Genomic DNA, 21377 nt, shown 5'->3' on the forward strand with positions numbered 1-21377 from the left:
CAGGCAGTATAAAGTTGTAGTTCATTTCAAATGGCTCATCTCACGAGAGATCGCAGAGTACAATAAGTGAAATCTTTGTGTTTTCCTTCTTTCTTTCTTTCTCGTTCTCACACACACACACGCTCTCCGTGGCGCAGACATCGACGAGTGTGCCAACAAAAACGTGACCGTGTGCTCCCAGATCTGCCTCAACTCTGTGGGGAGTTACCGGTGCGCGTGTGAGAAAGGTTTCTACCTGGAGGAGGACGGGAAAACCTGCACCAAAGGGGAGAGAGGTGAGGGTGGGTACTGCACTGTACTGTCTGTCATGAAATGTTCCTCATAACAATCATAACATTGTTGTTGAATCGTGGTCAGGTCATTCTTCAGGTATTAGACTGGCCCTCACTCACTTGTATGATGACAACAAACAACAATAAGTTCAACTCCATCACAATGCACTTGCTAATTGCTAAGCAGCAGTTGGACAATACAAGGGGGAGGGGGGGTGGGGGGCGGCTATTGTTTCATTCCTCCTCCAGCAGGCCCATCTGAGAGTGATAAGGACCAGTGTGCATTGTGTGTGAGTGGACACACCTGGTAGTCATTACACATCACATTTCTCCTCCTTGTCAGAACGGTTCATTCTCCGACCCGGCGCGTACCGTACCGTACCGTCCCTTGACTCCTGGGTCTGTTTTGATTTGCCTGGTGCACCTGAGGCAAACATCAGAGATGGACCAGAGAGAAAGAGCTGCTGCCCCCGATTCGGTTCTAAATGGAGCGGTCAGGGTTGGAGATTTGCTACTTCCTCCCGCGAGCCTCACTCTCCTCCATTACTGAGACCCGTCTGGCTGGAATGTTTAGGCTGTGAAACGCGTCCCTGGCCCGACCGTGCTGCCGCATGGCAGACGCAGACAGGCTGCCTGCTTCTCTTACAGAAATTCATAAGTCCCTACTGCTCCAGACAGACTGCCTGCTTCTCTTACAGAAATCCCTACTGCTCCAGACACAAAGAAGCAAAACTCGCTACGGTGACGTCATCCGGTTTTGAGAAGAGCTTCGCATGCACTTCAGGGTTGCGCAACACACACACATAAACACACGCACACACACTCACACAAAAGCACACACACACACAAACATACACACACAAATACACACACAAGCACACACACTCACACACACAAGCACACACACACAAAAACACACACTCACACACACACAGAAGCACACACACACAAAAACACACACACTCACACACTCACTCACACTCACACACACACACACACACACACACACACCATGACCGTTTTTTATTAGTTCCCTTGAAAATTGAGGCAGGCTAGCCGAGGAGGGAAGGAGGGAAGGAGGGAAGGAGGGAAGGAGGGAAGGAGGGGAGGAGGGAAGGAGGGAAGGAGGGAAGGAGGGAAGGAGGGGAGGAGGGAAGGCCCGTGGGGGAGCTGAACAACCTTGATGTGAGATTGATCAAAGGTCTTTTGGAGGTCTTTAGTGAATAATCAGAGTCAGGGCTTTCACCTGGGCACCAATCCGGTGGGCTGTGGCAGCAGGTCACGCTGTGCCGAGACCCAGACCACCACTGGTAGCCAAGCATGTGGTCTGTACCCCTCCTCACCCAATCCCCTACTCACTGACACATTTACTAGACGGGCTTCCTGCCCCCTTCTAGGATGTTCACTCGCCCCTGACGCAGGGGTCGAGGTAATGACAATGTTACAATGTTTAACCACATACATAGGACCATTCACTCATCCCCCTATAGCTCCGTTGGGTCACTGGGTAGGTTACGCTCCCTGGAGAGATATTGGGAAAGTTACCCTTATACCTGTATAGTCACATGTTGTTGCATAGTGGTAGTTCTTCAGGTATTAGACTGTCCCTCACTCACTTGGATGTATGATACAACAAAAAAGCATTAAACTCCATTACAATCAAATCGCTAATTGCTACAATTGCAAATTGCCACCGTAATTAAAATGTTACTACACAGGTATAGGACCACTTTTGCAGTGTTATAGATATTTCCTCTTTTCTGTAATGAAAGTCCAGACCAGACAAGGTGTTAACATAATCCAGTATGCGTTGTAGCGTTCCAGACAGAAAAAAACACAACACTAGGAATTCCCCTCAGATCTTACACAGGTATGGACATACACAGGTATGTCTTGGATTTGCGTTTTGTTAACCCTACTTTTCAAGGGGACAAGGAATTAACCAGATATTGATCAAGTTACATTTTGGCAGTTTGTTCTTGACTAATGTGATGTGATGTGTGTTTGGGTTTCCCTCAGCAGCGGGGCTCTTTGAGAAGCCTGAGAACGTGATGAAGGCTGGGACGTGCTCGGCAACCTGCGAGGACTTCCACCAGATCAAGATGACCGTTCTTCAGCTCAAACAAAAGGTGTTGTGCCACGTACCGCTTCGCATGAAGCACACCACACTTCCCACCTGCTGGATTCAATTCGATGTTTCAAAATACCAGGACTGTTCACTTGGTTTATTTATCATTACCCAAAGAGCTCTGTATACCAGTACAGTCCATACCTGCCAATATTTCAGCAATAACACTTGGCCATTTTTCACAAGTCCTCCGAGGTGCATTACTAAAGTTTATTGTATAATAAAAAAAAACGATTGAAATAATGTCAAAGACTGTAGCTAGTTGGTTTTGTGACTTATGCCCGTGGTTGTGAAGTGCCGGTGAGTCGCGTTAAAGTCAGCGGCGCGGTGCACCGCCCAGAGTGCGTTCCCAGCCTGTACAGTCGCTACCATGCTGAACACCACTCTGTCAACGGCGGCGCTCAGCACCCAGCCTCAGTAATACATGATATAGTGTTTGCAGCTGTGGAGTCTACTGTATGGGGTCCGTTAGGGTACTCTTTTTTTCATTGAAGAAAAAAAAAAGAAGAGAAAGAAGAAGGGAGAGAAATTGAGAAAACAAAGTTGTTTTAGAACCGATGGTGCAGGAGACGATGACGGGCGTGATCCCGCTTGCGTGGGATAGGTGTGGAGAGGAGCGGACAGGAGGTGGACCCGTGTATGTCTGTGGTGCTGGAGGTAAAGTGGGCTGCTTTGAACGAACCCTCTCTACCACACCCCCCATGCCTTTAGCTCACCTCACGACTGGTACTGGACATGTTCAGACAACATCGCCATGGGCTTTACTTTCAGCCGGTGCAAAGCGGACGCAAGTCCAAACACAGGCATATTGGCAATATTGGCGTGTTGTGTCGGCAGTCACAGGTGAAAATACCTTTGTGCGGGGCGACGTCTCGCCTGTGCTCACGTGGGTGGAGTACCAGTAAATAGATGTGTGTTCATGACAATAAGCAGGTCAAGTGCCATCATGTGCACTGAAAAATCTGGCCTTGAAAGTAACTCTAATATTTCCCCCAACAGCGCCTCCATTTACACTAAGACTGGTTCTTACACTGTTAAAATATAGCCCCAGGAATCAGAAATAGTGGTTCATGTTAATGGAATTGTCTGTTCCAGTCTTCCCTTCATCACTGTGCTTTATGGAGCCTGTCCAAGGCCAGACTATGTCATGTGATATATATATATATGCCATTTAGCTGGCGCTTTTATCCAAAGCGACTTACATTGCAGTGAGGGCATACATTTCAGTATATATGGTCCCAGCAGGAATCAAACCCACAACCTAAGCGTTGTTAGCACCATACTCTACCAACTGAGCCACAGAGGACAATGTGACCTGCACAGAGGTCAGCAGGTCATTTAATGCTCAACCTACATATATATATATTAACAAGTACCTGGTAGATGAATTATATTTGTAATGACTGTTAAAATAAATAAAACAAACAAAGTACTTAGGGGGGACGGGGGGTGGCTGGGCAAAAGAAATAAAGAAAGAATTCTCACCCTCAGAGCAGGATCTCTCCTGGTGCTCCACAAGGATATTCTGAACCTCCATCTGGAAGCTTTGCTGCTGTTATAAATTGGCATATTCAGTTTCACGTCTGGCCGTTTGCACTTATATCTTGACACACACGTTCAATCATGTAATTTTCTGTTAAAAAGTTGTCCAACAGGCCTTAGTATGTGATTTTCCTGTCCTGTAATACACGTATGTAACCATCATAGGTCCTTGAACTGGTCATGTACTAAATGGCTTGTTGACATACTGTATGAATTGTTTCCCAGACTGCACTGTGACGTTATTGTCCTTTTGTTCAGATGACCATGTTGCCTAACAATGCTGAGGCCCACAAGCAGATGACCAGTGAAAAGACACAGATGACATCACACTCCTTTCTACCCGGGCCTCCTGGACTGCCCGGACCACCAGGTGAGCTTACTGTACAGCGGTGGAGGCTGGTGGAGGTAGAAAACAGAGGACGGGCTCGTTGTAATGCGTGGTATGGAATGAGGAATGGTATCAAACACACATACAGTACAGTAACATGCCCCTTCTGAAGTGTGCACTTGTTCACTGACATGAAGGTCCCGGTCTCTACTTTTCACTCCGAAGCGTGGACCTGTTTACTGCCCCCCAGGTGTTTACTGCCCCCCAGGTGTTTACTGCCCCCCAGGTGTTTAAAAGGAATGAACTGGTGTAAGAGACGCCCTCTAACCCATGCATCCACCAATCCATGGGCAGGGAGGGGGAGCATGAGTCAATGCACATTCCTGGAAGAATGGTAGTCAATTGGAACCTAACCTCTGTCTGTGACCTCTCTCCAGTGCCTATCTGTAATGGTAGACACCCTTCTACAACAAGCATCTCAGGTCTTTCCCAGACTGATCCCAGACCTCTATTGTATTTGGATCCAAAAGGAGATCCAGGACCACAGGGGTCGTCTGGACATGAAGGTCTGATGGGCCCCGCTGGCCCTCCGGGACCCAGAGGCCTGATGGGACCTGTAGGACCCTCCCCTGACCTGGCCCACATCAAACAGGGCCGCCGTGGGCCCATGGTCAGTATACAATCCATAACCCTAACCCTAACCCTAACCCTAACTCTAACCCTAACCCTAACCCTAACCCTAACCCTGTCCCAATACAGTCACCATAGAAACACCGGAGTGTTTGGCTGTGACCTGCTGTACAGGTCGAGTCCAGCTGATTGATTCAGAAGGCTATTTGTTCAGAAGGCTAAACAGTATGGATGTTGTAATTGTTTAGTCTCTAATTACAGTAAAAGCATACACATTCAATTAGCCTGCTAATCACTGTCATTACTGGACCTTATGTCCTCATTGGGAGATCAATAAAGTGTCATTCAATCACATTCAGACAGCAGGAACACCGTGACGCAGCACTTTCATAGCTGTAATATCTCTGTAACATAATCTTCCTCTCATATTCTTCCTGGTATTATAAAGCACCTTGCAGATCTCCTGATCTAGCAGGTCTGCAGGAACACAGTGGTCCTATATTATGAATAGATGATGGTGACGTGTGTGTGTGTGTGTGTGTGTGTGTGTGTGTGTGTGCATGCCTGTGTGTGTGTGTGTGTGTGTGTGTGTGTGTGTGTGTGTGCGTGTGCGTGTGCGTGCCTGTGTGTGCGTGCCTGTATGTGTGTGTGTGTGTGTGTGTATGCGCGTGCCTGTGTGCGTGCCTGTGCATGTCTGAGTTGTGTGTGTGTGTGTGTGTGTGTGTGTGTGTGTGTGTGTGTGCATGCCTGTGTGTGTGTGTGTGTGTGTGTGTGTGTGTGTGTGTGTGTGTGTGTGTGTGTGTGTGTGTGCGTGCCTGTGTGTGCGTGCCTGTATGTGTGTGTGTGTGTGTGTGTGTGTGTGTGTGTGTGTGTATGCGCGTGCCTGTGTGCGTGCCTGTGCATGTCTGAGTTGTGTGTGTGTGTGTGTGTGTGTGTGTGTGTGTGTGTGTGTTTACCCTTGCTGGCCTCTGTTCGGACATGTGTCCTGACTGACCCCCCCAGCTGTTCGGACGGCCAGACGGCCCCTCTGGAGGAAACTAGGCCACAGCTCACAGGTCTCTCTGGAGGAAACTAGGACACAGCTCACAGGTCTCTCTGCCTCTTTTCATCTTGCTGGTTTTTCGGACCCAACCGAGAGCGGCCTTTTGATTCATCTTCCCGAAGAGCGCCTCTGGCCGGGCGCCAACTGGCCCCAGCGCTGCATCTCACGGCGCACGATCATTTCAAATGGCGTCGCACGACGTTAAATGCCGGCCAACGGTTATTCCCCTCCCGCCGTAAAAAGAAACCCGTCCTGTAGTTGACAAATGTTAATGATAATAACAGGGGAAAAGGCTGAATGCATTAGAACGTCGTTGCTGTTTTCTTTGGCTCGGCCTGCGGTCGTCTCGCTGCGGTCGGCTCGTCTTTGGAGTGTTGACCTTTGACGTTTAACGTATTGGACCTGGGCAGCAAGGTGTGATGTGACAGGAGATAAATGTTTATTCATGGGGGTTTGGAAAGGTCTGTATTTATGTGATCTGCATGTTGAAACACTAGCCTATCAACACCCACGGTTACTCTGCACGAAATGACGCCAGCCCCAGAGTACCATAAACGTGTTTTTACTGTAGGAGAAATGATCTACGGACTGCGGCGAGCTTAACTGCAAGTGTGCCGTTCTGTAATCGCTCCTTAAACATCTCACGCTGATCTGCATGCATGTCAATGGGTGTGCGTCAAGGGGAGCGGTTCCGGTCTCGGCTAGGTCCCTAATTGGTTCTTGGGCACAGAGCTGAGGTTCTGGCAGCCGGGTCACACGTGTTTGGGAGCGTATCCCATGGTAACGTGTGATGTGCAGGGCGGTGTGCGCCTGCGAGCGCGCGGGTTGGACCGCGGTCCCAGCACGCTACGCGCCGGTTCTTTAACTTCTTTGATGTTCATTGTGAGGATGACATGCAGGGATCCGGCTTTGCCCTTTTGCGCTGAAGTCACTGGAAATGTTACTGGACATAAGCCCGACGTCAAGCCTTTGTCATCCCTGTTGATGCAGACATATGGAGTGAAACGTGAAATATTAACATCTGTGATCTTTTTTTTATTTCTTTTTTTTACATCTGAAACAGGGTCCTGTTGGAGCTCCAGGAAAAGATGGCATGAAGGTGAGGTTTGGAGTCTCCGTGGTCTACTTTATCTCTTGCTGTCTGTCCGCTCTTATGTTTTAGCCAAAGGCTATTTTAAGATGGTATGTAAATGTTTTGATATGATGAGCGATGATGTTGAATGTGAATGTTGAGCATGAAATATATGAAGTTCTCACTGAGGCTTATTTTATGAATTCCTTATGTGTCCCCAAAGAGGTTATGCTTATACAGTACAGTAGGCCTACATACCGTATCATAGTATCAGCTGTCTGTCGTAGAATCCCCCCACATGACAGTGCCCTCACGTGGTCTAAAGGTGGTATGACATGCATACTACTGACGAACCACAACCTCGAAAACCCAATAGTGACTTTGAGCATTGATACAGTACCAGTCAAAAGTTTGGACACACCTTCTCATTCAATGGTTTTTCTTTATTTTTTTAGTATTTTCTACGTTGTAGATTAATATTGAAGACATCAAAACTATGAAGGAACACATATGGAATTATGTAGTAAACAAAAAAGTGTTAAACAAACCAGAATGTGTTTTATATTTTAGATTCTTCAAAGTAGCCACCTTTTGCTTTGTTGACAGCTTTGCACACTCTTGGCAAGGTGTGTCCAAACTTTTGACTGGTACTGTATATGATGTACATTCTGTTGAAACTTGGGGGATCGGCTGCACACCAAACACTGAACCTAAGGCAGAGGGAGGCGAGAGCCCCATCTAAAGAAGACGGTCTCTGCACACTTAATATATGATATATGGCATTTAGCTGACACTTTTATCCAAAGCGACTTACATTGCAGTGAGTGCATACATTTCAGTATATATGGTCCCAGCGGGAATCAAACCCACAACCTAAGCGTTGTTAGCGCCATGCTCTGAGCCACAGAGGACCACATTGTGTTCAGCTTGCGTACAGACAAACAATGAGATTCTGCATCTTTTCTATCCAAGTCTTTTTTTTTTTTTAAAGGCTATCCTGTTTCCACAAAAAAAAAAAAAGAATTAAAGACTATTCTGCTTCCTCTTACATTTAATCAAGAGATGAAGCCACCATGAAGTGCAGACCATGTGTGAGACAGTATAATTCATTATGTATGAGAGATAATATTCTAGAAAATACTAATATAGTGTCTTAGAACACCTCTGAAGTCGATTTCGTAAGCATACCCCCAGCGTTGTGTGTGTTTGGTTGGATCACGGTTGTGCGTATGGGACAGCTTAAGTTGCTCTGCTTTTGACATGGCTACCTTGTGATTCCTGTGTGGCTTGGGTGTCTTGTTTGTGTAGAAGGATTTAGAAGTTATGTTTATCTGTCTCCAAGTCACAAATCATAACCATCTGGCACAACATATACAGCCTTTGTATGACCCAAGCTAATGCTAATGCTAATAAGCACAGTAGTCAAGTCAATACAGGCCACCTGGCATCCATGATAACTCCCTAGGCTCCAACCCCGAGTACCTATCACCTAAATTGTTATCAGAATCAGAATTCTTTTATTTGGCCAAGTATATTTGCACATACAGGAAATTGACTTGGTGGGGTTGGAGCATGGGACATAAAACAACAGTATATAAGCAAAATATTAAGAAAAAATCTACAAAATAAAGACATATGTTAAAGATATTAACAAAATAGCAAAACATATAATAATATATATATATGGTACTCAAATGCTACAATACATGTATGTGCATTTAATGTGGGATGTCTCAAGGTATTTGGTCAATTATAGATATTTGAATTTAGACTGAACTAACCCTTTTAACAGTTTATGTTAACTGGAGCTATTCCCTCCCATGTTGAAATGACATGAAGACGTTTCCCAGTCAGTCAATGGAGTCTTCTTCTCCTGCTTCAACACTGTAGCTCATCTTACCCCAATGTTTGTTTTGATTCTCCAGGGGGAGAGAGGGGCTCCTGGGCTTTCTGGACCTCCAGTAAGACTCTATTCTCCTCTGATGCCACTCCACTCACTGAGTCTCCACACAGCATGATGTAACAACCACACAACCCTAACCCATGACTGACAAACACACAGATAATATTGGACACGCACACACACACACACTAACACACGCATGCATGGACACACTAACACACACACCCACACACACACCAGCCCCTGTTGGAGATATAGAGCCAGTCTCAGTGAGCTGACAGGAAATATACAAAAACATATCTTTGTGTACAATTCCACTTTAAGTGAGCTATCCACCCTTGACAGTGCTCAGGAAAAGACCAGATTTATAACTCAAGTAAACTCATAGCCTTCTGTGTTGTGATGTTGCAGCGTCCCTGCTGTGAGTATTTAGTACAGCCCAGACGGTTGCTGTCAGAGTCAGGATCCATATTTCAGAGCGAGGGGTGGATCATGAGTAACGTCAGGGAGCAAGAGGCCACAACGCCACGTTTTTCACATTAGCTCCTCCAGGATGTTATGGATTTCCATGTTAAAGCCCAGACACACATCTGTAGGAGTAGGGAGGGGGTGGTGAGAGGTACCGATTTGACACAGTGAATCCTAGAGGTCAGAGGTCAGCGAACAATGAACGCCCTCCCTCTCATATATGGAGCAAGACCAGAGGAAAGAGATGGATGAGAACCGTACGAAACATAAAGTAGTGAAAAACCTTTAACAACATTCTTTGAGTCTATAGATCACACTAATAGTGACAAGTGAACAGTTGGGTAACAGTTTAGTTGCCCTGTACAATACCTATGTAGTAAGCTTATAATTACTCTAATATTGTATTAACATGTTATTACATTGTAACACATTAGTATTTGCTCTGTTATTGCATGCAGCATTTTCTGCTACTCAAGTAGAAAAAGAAACAGTCCCTAATTCCATTAACAACAGAAAAACAATCACTACATTTACTAAACCAATAACTAAAATACAATGTATTCACTTGGATGTAACAACCAAGCATTACTACTACACAGGGATAGGAGTAACGTCATGTAGTGGTACCAAGAACTGTGAGGAATTTAGAATCACTGTGTACTCGTTTCAGGGTCCGCCGGGATCCTTTGACTTCCTGCTGCTGCTGATGGCTGACATTCGTAACGACATCGCCGAGCTCCAGAGTAAGGTGTTTGGCAGGCAGATGCACTCGCCCGGGGAGGAGTTCCCCATGGCCCCGGACAGCTGGAGGGACAACCAGGACATCCTAGACACTGGCTCTGGGGAGGACTACAAACCACGGCCCGTGGACTACAAACCACGGGGCTTGGCCAAGAGCAACAGGAAGAGGAAACCCACACGGGCCCTAACAAACTCTGATTGGAGGATTTGAAGCAGATTTCAGTATTGGTCTGTGCTGGTGTAAATATCATAGTATTTTTATTTAACTGCTTTTACACTCGAATTCAGAATGTATTTCTTTTTACCAAATCTCTATTTTTGTATTATAAACAGGACGGTGTATTTATATATTTTTTGTATCATTGACATGAATGTCTCAGCTCAACAGTATTTTTTACTTCCTGATTCAGTGTGTTTCAATTCTTCTGCATCAGAGCATCTGCTTCTAGCCTTAACACGCGGTCGCCTGTTGCGATGCGCTGCTTTGCTGTCGACCTTTCCACAGAATGAACATTGGAGTCCCGTTCAGAGTCGCCTGTCTACTTCTAATCTGTTGTCCTTTGTTTGGTAGGCGCCTCACAACACTTTCCAGTGATTGTGTCTGGTTTCCATAGCTGCTAAGTGACTGTGCTGTGCAGGCCTCTTCCAAGGCCAAGACTCCATAAGGAGGAACGGCTCGTGAAAGAACAGTTCACCAGAAGGGCACGCAGGAGTGCCTCTCACTCACACAAAGAAATAAAGCGACCGAGATTAAATTAAGGGAAAAACTTTTGTGCCTTCGCTTTTTTTTAGTGCCACTGGGATCATCCGTATGTTGTCCCAATACGTTGAGCAGATCGTGCTTCGGTGTCTTTAAACGGGGGGATAGTTTTAACAAATTAAACACACATCTGACATGTAAAGAAACTGGAAAATAAAGTGTTCATCAAAGAAACAGCCGTGTAACATTTTCTCCCAGAGTCTGTCGTGAGTATGTCATGGCTGGATGCATCATGTGATGTCATGGCTGGATGCAGCATGAGAACGGCTGGGCTTTGAAGTGAAGACAGGGTGGTTTGAGGATAACCTTCTGAGCCCAGCCGCCTCTATTCCTCCTCCTCCTCCTCCTCCTCCTCCTCGTCTCTCCCTCTTTCTCTCTCTTTCTTTCTTTCTTTCTTTCTTTCTTTCTTTCTCTCTCTCTTCCTTTGTTCCTCCCCTCTCTCTCTCTCTCTCTCTCTCTCTTTCTCTCTCTCTCTTCCTTTGTTCCTCCCCTCTCTCTCCCTTTCTCTCACTCTCTCTCTTTCTCTCTCTCTCTCCTTTTCTCTCTCCCTCCCTATCTCCCTCTCTCCCTTTCTCTCTCTCAGGGTGCCAGTTCTCTCTCTCTCTCTCTCTCTCTCTCTCTCTCTTTCTCTCTTTCTCTCTCGGGAACTCCAGTCTGTAGAAGAGAGCAGAGGTGGAGGTCGCCCCAGGGGGGAGATGATCACAACAATAGTATGCTTATGCTATTTTCCGTTGGAGACAAGGAGAGCCATCCACTTTCTTTTGACAGTTATTTATGTGTGGGGATGGATCAAAGACAAGCTTAAAGTCGGCAGATTATTTCACGTCTGTCGATCGTGGTGCAGTGTGTTGAGATGATTGTCAGCGACAGCAGACTCTAAACAGGCCTGCAACCTCATGACACTGTTGTCGCTTAACTTTCTTTAATAAGGCGTTAGTTAATGACGACAGACAATGATGTGCTGAGGTTTATGTTCATTGATGTACTCATGTATTTATTTAACAATTTAGCTGACAGGGACTGTACACATGAATGAATATAACACATTCATAATCAATGAAAAAGTGTCAGCGCTCGGTCAGAGTTAGCTCCAGAGCGACTTTCCATCTGTAAATTCTAATACAGTATTCCTCTTGTAAAGTCATACCCATTTAAAAATAGACCATAATGAACCGTTATTATACTATATCAAATGACACAGGCTGCTTTCTAGTACATCTAAAATCATTGTCACATTACTGTAGTTTCCCAAGACACTCCGTCAGTCACAGCAGAATTCCGAGCATGTGACAGGACATTAGTTGATAGTGTGTCCATTAGCAAGAGGAAGTTCACCATATGAAGACCATGCATCACGTCAAACTAACTCACTGTCCTAATCTCTCAACCTCAGTAGACAGAGGTTAAAAAAGCTTGATCTTTCTAACACGTGGATGGAACTAGGGTTAATCCTACTTAAAAGAAAAGGCCTGTTCAGCAGGAGCTGGCTTCTTTTGCCTGATTCTGCCATTTTGGGCATTTCATGCTAAGATTATACTTAGTCCGCTGGGATTTGATATTAATGGGCCATTAAGAGAGAAAAACCCTCTGAAGTTGCCAACAATATCTGGCTGTCAACCGCAAACACGTCTGAAAAAACACTTTCTCAATATTATTTCACACACAATATCTTCTTCCATCAGAATTGTACAACGTGGTGTATTTCTATGTTATTTTATGAAATTCTGCTGTAGTATGAAACATTTTCTTTATTTTCAGTACAATATATCACAATGGAAAAAGCTCAACTTTTTGATAAACGTTTTTTTTTTTTTATAAAAACTGAATTTTGTATATTTTCTGCTTAGGAATAGAATAATAATTTTGGTCCTGTATCGGTCAACATGTTTTGGGTTTAGAGTATTCCAATGTATTTGGTTCTGCACTAAACCCCAGTCTTCATCTACCTAGCCAGCTATCTGTTGAGGAGACATGTCTGATCTACACTCACTGAACACTTTATTAGGAACACTATACTAATACTGGGTAGGGCCTCCCTTTATTAGGAACACTATACTAATACTGGGTAGGGCCTCCCTTTGCTCTCAAAACAGCCTCAATTCTTCGTGGCATTGATTCCACAAGATGTTGGAAACATTCCTTTGAGATTCTGGTCCATGATGACATGATTGTTTCATGCAATTCCTTCAGATTTTTCAGGTGCACTTTCAAGCTGTGAATCTCCCGTTCTACCACATCCCAAAGGTGTTCTATTGGTGACTGGGAAGGCCACTGAAGAACACTGAACTCATTGTCATGTTCATGAAACCAGTTTGAGATTACTTTTGCTTTGTGACATGGTGCATTATCATACTGGAAGTAGCCATTAGAAGATGGGTCAATTGTGGCCATGAAGGGATGCACATGGTCAGCAACAATCCTCAAATTGCTGTGGCATTCAAGCGATGATTGAAAGTGTGCCAAGAAAACATTCCCCACACCATTACACCTCCTCCACCATGAGAAGGTGTACAGGTGTTCCTCCACCATGAGAAGGTGTACAGGTGTTCCTAATGAAGTGTTCGGTGAGTGTATATGCATGCATATGGTCCGTCCTATTTCTCCACCCTTCTCCTGAAGTATGCACTTCACTTGTGCACTTCCCCATGCATAGGATTGATTTAAGTATGTGCCCTTAAACTAATCCATCCCTGTCTGAATCCATGTGGGGAGTGCACAAGTGCATACTTCGGGAGAAGGGTGGAGAAATGGGACACAGCAAGACTAAACAGGATCCAGCTGGCCATGAGGTCTGTCTGATATATCACTTTCAGACCACTAGATGTCATTATTCAACCATTATGCTATTTTAGTTTTGGGGTTGTTTTTGTTCAGTAAGTGATAACTGCTGGTGTGATCATTTGCTGCTGACGGCTTGTCTCACTCTTCTTTTGGGAGGCCCCAGTGGAGCTGGTCATCAGTTTCCAGACAGCTCTGAAAATTGCAATTCTCCCTATCATCATCATCATCATCATCATCATCATCATCATCATCATCATCATCTTCTTCTTCTTCTTCTTCTTCTGCTTCTTCCTCTTCTTCTTCTTCTTTGAAGAACTCCTTTCTTCAAACTCCTTGGTATTACAGCACGTTAGCCTGACCGACACATTCACAAATGAGTCTTGTACTCGCAGTACCTGCCTAGATCTACTAGATGGCAGTGTTTATCCAGACTCAGAGACCCCTCTTGACATGGAGTTCCATCACGTCCTGGTTAACATAAGCCAAGCTTGTCCTTAGGGCCCTGAGTTCGTCCTGACCACATGACTTGACTAGGGAAAAACTCAGGGCCCTACCCAGACCGTGCAATGTTCCTGTCGCTGTAGGCCTATGTACTGCAGATGTAGAGCCATCCCTTAAAGACGGGATCCCTCCTACAGGCTCCGTCCCCCAGGATCAGGCTTAGGGCAGCCGTAGGCCAGGGGAGGCTGGTGGAGGTTGAAATCGGGACGACACGTGTTTGATACCATTCCTCATTCCATCCCATGCATCACAATGAGCCCGTCCTCCGATTTCCACCTCCTCCAGCCTCCCCTGTCATAGAACCATGCAGCTCCGTAATTGGGAGAACTCAACACTTGCCATGCTCCTCTGCCCTCGCCAGGCAACCCCATGCCTCTGTCCATTATAGAGGTTAAATGAAGCAGCAAAGAGGATGAAATCCTTTTAAAAGTGCTAATAACATACAGGTCATTATCCACCATCGATGTTATGGCAGCTGAGATGATGCTTACTGACCTTCTCATTTCCAAGGTCCACATACAAGACCAGAGTCATTAAAAATGCTCAGGCAGCTTATCGTAATTGACAGGTAGTCAGATAGGCGGGTTCCTCTCCATCCCCTCCCTCCAGTATGTAGGCTACAGGGGAGGCTGGGGGAGGCAGAAATCAGAGGACGGGCTCTTTGTAATACATGAAATGGAATGAGGAATGGTGTCATTGACGCGTGTGTGATACCATTCCTCATTCCATTCCATGCGTTAGATTGGTGCGTGTGTACGTGCACGTGTGTGTGTTCATGTGTGTGTTCATGTGTGAAGTCAGATGCAAGGACCTTGCGCTGAAGATCTCCAGTCTATACATGTAGGCCCGATGACAATGCACGAAGCACATTCAAATAACATTCTTTCTGCTCATGAAGTTCGCTCATTAAAAACCGAACAAGGCTACACACTGTAGTGTCGTCATGCAGTTTTTTTGGTAGTCTGCACTCGCAGAGGTCAGTGGCTTATTGTTTCGAACTTCACTTTGATGTACCGCAAGTCATCAAATCAATGCTCCGGCGGTACTCCTGCAACACTGCCTCACTGTTTACATGTTGTTCATTTGTCCCACAACGAGGCCATGTTTTATGTGTCATAATTTGCATTTGATTAAAAGGGGACCGAAATAAAAGGGGCAGAGGACATCCTTTTAACAAGCTTATGAGGGTGGGGGGGTAGAGGGTGGGGTGGGGTGGGGGTGTGGGGGGTGTGTGTGTGGGGGGGGGGGGGGGGGGCGTTGTGTGGGGGGGTTTGGCAAGATATTTCTACCAAATCCCATCTGGAAGTAATTAATCGACAGTGCACAAGGGGCCAGAGATAAAAGATTTCAAATATTTGCTGAAGTGCCCCTTGTTCCTAATTATATCTCCCTGCCTGTCTATGTGGTTATTTAGAACTGCCCCACCACTCTCCTTCCTCCACGGCATTCAATTAATACTTAATGGCAGGGAGTGAATGAGTTTCTGTGTTGGAATAAAGACATTAATGAGGTAATTTTAGTAGTGTGGCCCGTCCAACCTTGTTTGGAACACGGGGAGCAAACAGAGGGACGTGCTGGGGAGGAAATTAGGGTTGCACTGCACACTAATTAATGCGTTTAAGAAATTTAGTGCAGACACCAAATTAACTGCCCCAAAAAACCTGCATTGACAGAGAAAAAAAAATAATACATTGTTGCCCTCCCAACATAATTACAGGACAGTGCAAATTAAATTCTAATGAGGCGAAAGGCACCCCTTCAACATATTCTCTCCCCTCAGAAAAACTGCTGAAAGCTCGCTCTTGTTGGGGCCTAAGTTTAAGGAAGCATTGAGGGGACAATGAGGGATTGTCAGGGCCTGAGTGCATTATGTGCTGTAAACAGGTAAAGGGCTGAATAGGTCCCCTTCTGGGACTCCTGGGGGGCCAGTCTTCCCAGCACAACAAAACTTGGTCCTGAGAAAAGGTCCGGTAAGGAGCTGGGAGGTGAATGGGCCGACGCAGCGAGTCACGGTGAATGGAGAGTGGTTCTTAAGTGATTACACTATGTTGTGCCGGCCCCCTCTCATCGAGTTATCTTTACTCAGGCTTTGTCTCCTCTAATTGGAGCTGATGAGGGACTAATTGGTAGCTTTTTTTCCGAACGCAGTACTTAAGCAATGGCAAGCTGAAGAAGACAGCATGAGCAGAGTTAATGAGAGGCTTTGCACAAATAAAGGCTTAAAAAACGGGCCTTTTTTCACAGAAGGGAGAAAAGGAAAGTTGAGGATATCCTTTGTTTCTCCCATCTTTCACTGGCGTGCAGGTATCTGAAAAGGGGACAGGGTGGTCGTCGAAATGTTGAGCACTTGTCGGCATAAAAGGAATCTGTTCTATATTGTTGGGGCCCTTCGTTCAGTGTGTCTATAAATAATGAGAGAGGGACTGCTCCTCCAATGAATGCGCTTTAGTCTCCGCACACAATGAGCGCCCGCTCTTCACTGAGGCACACCGAACTGTGTTGAACCACTTTGAGGTAAATGTTTTAGTCCCCCCACAGAATAGCACACACCCTTTGGCCTTACATGCTCCACATTGTTCAGACGGAATATGTGTGTGCACACTTTGTCCATCTCACTTGTAGCACTGAAAGCATGTGAAAAATAGCACCAATTAGCACCGGCTCATCTGATCATTTGAGTACACATAAGATATATATAACACAAAATTTGCACAAGTATTCTTTCCTGTTAAGCATTTAGAACTTTATTAAACACCCAATACACAAGGCACGGTATGTTTTTTTCATAGGGATAAGGCTAATCGCAGCAAGCAGTCATCATGTAGGCCTGAAGCCAGTTAGCTGTAGTTGTTGTAGTTGCTAAATCCTCACTGCAGGTTATGGGACCTAACATTTCCTTTCCCTGCTGCTCTGTGAGCCGAGGTTGTTGGTCCTTGTGTTCTTGTGCTAATGGTTAGCCTTCTGCTGCTGGAGCATGAATGAGCTCCATGCAGCAGCCTCGCTGAGCTAAGCCCTGCTGTCACACTGTGAGGTGAGAAGTCACTCTGACTTTCTATCCCCCTGTGGTTTTAAGGTATCTGCCCCATCTGCAAGGTATCTGCCCCATCTGCAAGGTATCTGCCCCATCTGCAAGGACAAACTCCAAGACACAAACTCCTGTCTCCGCTCACAATCCTCCATGTATGTAGAAAGATGAGGTGTTAGCCCAGTGCGAAGGTTAGCAGTGAGGTGTCAGCAAGGTGCTGGCCATGACAGGCAGGCATGAAAGGCAGAGAGTCTATCTCTGAGGTACATGGGTCAAATTGATTAGTTGACTGTCAGATGAAGAATTTGGCCCACCACACTTGAAGTAGTCACAATATCTGTGTAGCTTATTAGTGTTTCGAATGTAAAAGTGATCCATCTAACTCTCTCAGATTATATTGGGCATGCAGAAGATATTCTGCTGTAAGATACACTGTGTCTGTCTACCCATCGCTAAAGCACAACATGGTACCCTTTTCCAAGAGACCCTGGTGTAATTGGCTGGCCAAATATTTGTGCTGACTAATTTGTAATGGTATTCACAGTCTAAGTGATCCATTAGCGTCCTACGGGTCTCATTGTCTTGATCCAAAGGCAGTATTTGCATCTCCATTGTCATGAAAATGACATGTTTCCTCCGCTGAGAGAGAATTAACTTCCTAATGAAACCCGGCACAAAGGAGAGGGACCTCAATTACAACACTCTCCTTTCCCCCAAGCCAACGACATCCACAAACAAGACTCCCAGGTCATTCTGGAGAATATCATGCTCACATGAAGTGCCCCCCAATTACAGGTTTGGCCAAATTAGGCAAAAGTGTGTTCCGGAACTAACACTGTCCCTAACATAATTATCTTAACCATTATCCATTGTAGTCATATAGTATTGCACTTCTACAGAGGGACACATGGGGATTTTCATATGAAACATATAGATATAGTAGATAGATATCAGAAACACTTTTAAAACAGGAATAGGAGACGGGATAGGAAACGGTATCACAACACACATCACCCTCACTACCCCCCCATACTAACCCTAACCCCAACCCTAACCCTAACCCTAACCCCAACCCTAGAGACCTCTTCACCCTCACTACCCCCCTATACTAACCCTAACCCCAACCCTAGAGACCTCTTCACCCTCACTACCCCCCTATACTAACCCTAACCCCAACCCTAGAGACCTCTTCACCCTCACTACCCCCCTATACTAACCCTAACCCCAACCCTAGAGACCTCTTCACCCTCACTACCCCCCTATACTAACCCTAACCCCAACCCTAGAGACCTCTTCACCCTCACTACCCCCCTATACTAACCCTAACCCCAACCCTAGAGACCTCTTCACCCTCACTACCCCCCTATACTAACCCTAACCCCAACCCTAGAGACCGCTTCACCATCACTACCCCCCCATACTAACCCTAACCCCAACCCTAGAGACCTCTTCACCCTCACTACCCCCCCATAGTAACCCTAACCCCAACCCTAGAGACCTCTTCACCCTCACTACCCCCCTATACTAACCCTAACCCCAACCCTAGAGACCGCTTCACCATCACTACCCCCCCATACTAACCCTAACCCCAACCCTAGAGACCGCTTCACCCTCACTACCCCCCCATACTAACCCTAACCCCAACCCTAGAGACCGCTTCACCCTCACTACCCCCCCATACTAACCCTAACCCCAACCCTAGAGACCTCTTCACCCTCACTACCCCCCCATAGTAACCCTAACCCCAACCCTAGAGACCTCTTCACCCTCACTACCCCCCCATAGTAACCCTAACCCCAACCCTAGAGACCTCTTCACCCTCACTACCCCCCCATAGTAACCCTAACCCCAACCCTAGAGACCTCTTCACCCTCACTACCCCCCCATAGTAACCCTAACCCCAACCCTAGAGACCTCTTCACCCTCACTACCCCCCCATAGTAACCCTAACCCCAACCCTAGAGACCTCTTCACCCTCACTACCCCCCCATAGTAACCCTAACCCCAACCCTAGAGACCTCTTCACCCTCACTACCCCCCTATACTAACCCTAACCCCAACCCTAACCCTAACCCTAGAGACCGCTTCACCCTCACTACCCCCCCATAGTAACCCTAACCCCAACCCTAGAGACCTCTTCACCCTCACTACCCCCCCATACTAACCCTAACCCCAACCCTAGAGACCTCTTCACCCTCACTACCCCCCTATACTAACCCTAACCCCAACCCTAACCCTAACCCTAGAGACCGCTTCACCCTCACTACCCCCCCATAGTAACCCTAACCCCAACCCTAGAGACCTCTTCACCCTCACTACCCCCCTATACTAACCCTAACCCCAACCCTAGAGACCTCTTCACCCTCACTACCCCCCCATAGTAACCCTAACCCCAACCCTAGAGACCTCTTCACCCTCACTACCCCCCTATACTAACCCTAACCCCAACCCTAGAGACCGCTTCACCCTCACTACCCCCCCATACTAACCCTAACCCCAACCCTAGAGACCGCTTCACCCTCACTACCCCCCCATACTAACCCTAACCCCAACCCTAGAGACCGCTTCACCCTCACTACCCCCCCATACTAACCCTAACCCCAACCCTAGAGACCGCTTCACCCTCACTACCCCCCCATACTAACCCTAACCCCAACCCTAGAGACCGCTTCACCCCCATTACCCCCCCATACTAACCCTAACCCCAACCCTAGAGACCGCTTCACCCCCATTACCCCCCCATACTAACCCTAACCCCAACCCTAGAGACCGCTTCACCCTCACTACCCCCCCATACTAACCCTAACCCCAACCCTAGAGACCTCTTCATCCCCGCTACCCCCCCTGTACAAGTTCTCTCCTGCTAATAAAAAAAAAATATATATATGTGTGAGCATTGATTACTTTGTCTTATGATGACTGTTGGATAGATGATTCACTTACTTAAACAAATGTATTGTTAGATAAAGGCGTCTGCTAAATGCCATGAATGTAAATGTAAAAAATCCTAGAATATCGGTCTGTGATTAGAGATACACCACACTCAACACTACGTAAAGCTGTGAAAAGAAATCATCTGTAAGACACGGTAAACCTTCCCCGATAAGCCTTGGTAGCCGGAATAGACAGCTTTCCTAGATTCGTGGCACGATGACCTGCTCTCCACTGGTGGGGTCGTGCAGCGGAGCAGCCCCCATTGTCACAACCTCCAGGAGCAAGGAAAGTGAATGACAGGGGGATTGTGTCAAACCCCCTACCTCCTACTGGGGCTTTGGGCACCTCCGTGAAAGAGTCGCCATAAGGGATCAGGGATGTGTCATTTTAGCTTGACCACCTCCACACCATAGGATATTAACCCTATCTCATGATTTCTTACAGAGCACCTCATTTGGATAGTAATTATAGGGTAACATTCAGGATAAAGAGGTAGCTAATCAGACAGTGTGAAGAGAGGTCTTTGTTGACAGAGCAATGGCCCGTGGAGAGGGAGGGGAATACAGTAGGCTACACCAGCCTCCCTCTGGCACCAAGAGAAAGCGGATTATTCCAAAATTGTTTTACAGGTTCACAAAACCACCTAGATGTTGACCAAAGTGACAGGCACGTTTTTATGGATTGCATTGATGATTCATAAATGTCTTTGTAGCTAGGAAAGCACACTACTTTCATGATCATATTATGCCAACATTAATTTGCAAGTCACAACCTGTACGATGCAGTAGTCTTTAAACCTTTAGTTGCTGCTTAACTGTACTATCCATGACCCATCCCACCCACAAACACAGAGATTGTACATTGATGCTGAAAAGCTGGTGTTTATTATAAGTCGATGACAATAAGAATAAAGGTAAATATAATGTATGTAAATGTCTGTAATATTTATGTAAATATTGATCATTAGTCTGTTATGGTTGTTAACATAACATCTCATACATATTTCAGGCCTTCATGCCTCAATAACTACAAGCTGGACCAAATAATGAACACCACCTCAGTTTTTGTATGTCATTATCATGGATACAGCTATCATTAAACTGTTGATTATCATGGATACCGCTATAACTATTGAACTATAATAATAGAAATCTTATTTTTTTTAAATTGTTATTTATAATATCAAGTCAAAGTCAAAGTGGCTTTAATGTCAATTCTTCACATGTCAAGACATACAAAGGAATCGAGAG

General features: G+C 45.9%; 1 protein-coding gene across 2 annotated transcripts in view; it reads left to right on the forward strand.

The window, feature by feature from the left end:
- ccbe1 (collagen and calcium binding EGF domains 1) overlaps positions 1-11029 on the forward strand; it is a 37023-nt gene extending 25994 nt beyond the window's left edge. The window contains exons 5-11 of one of the 2 annotated variants that reach the window (XM_083670547.1): positions 138-281; positions 2292-2401; positions 4201-4312; positions 4801-4940; positions 7006-7041; positions 8940-8975; positions 10056-11029. In XM_083670547.1, the coding sequence (XP_083526673.1) occupies positions 138-281; positions 2292-2401; positions 4201-4312; positions 4801-4940; positions 7006-7041; positions 8940-8975; positions 10056-10337 (860 nt within the window). In that variant the 3' untranslated portion in view covers positions 10338-11029. The remainder of the gene's footprint in view (positions 1-137; positions 282-2291; positions 2402-4200; positions 4313-4800; positions 4941-7005; positions 7042-8939; positions 8976-10055) is intronic. The other variant, XM_083670548.1, reaches the window with a different exon arrangement.
- The last annotated feature ends 10348 nt before the right edge of the window (positions 11030-21377 follow it).

Source organism: Argentina silus, assembly GCF_951799395.1.
Source record: "Argentina silus genome assembly, chromosome: 5".
NCBI lineage: Eukaryota > Metazoa > Chordata > Actinopteri > Argentiniformes > Argentinidae > Argentina > Argentina silus.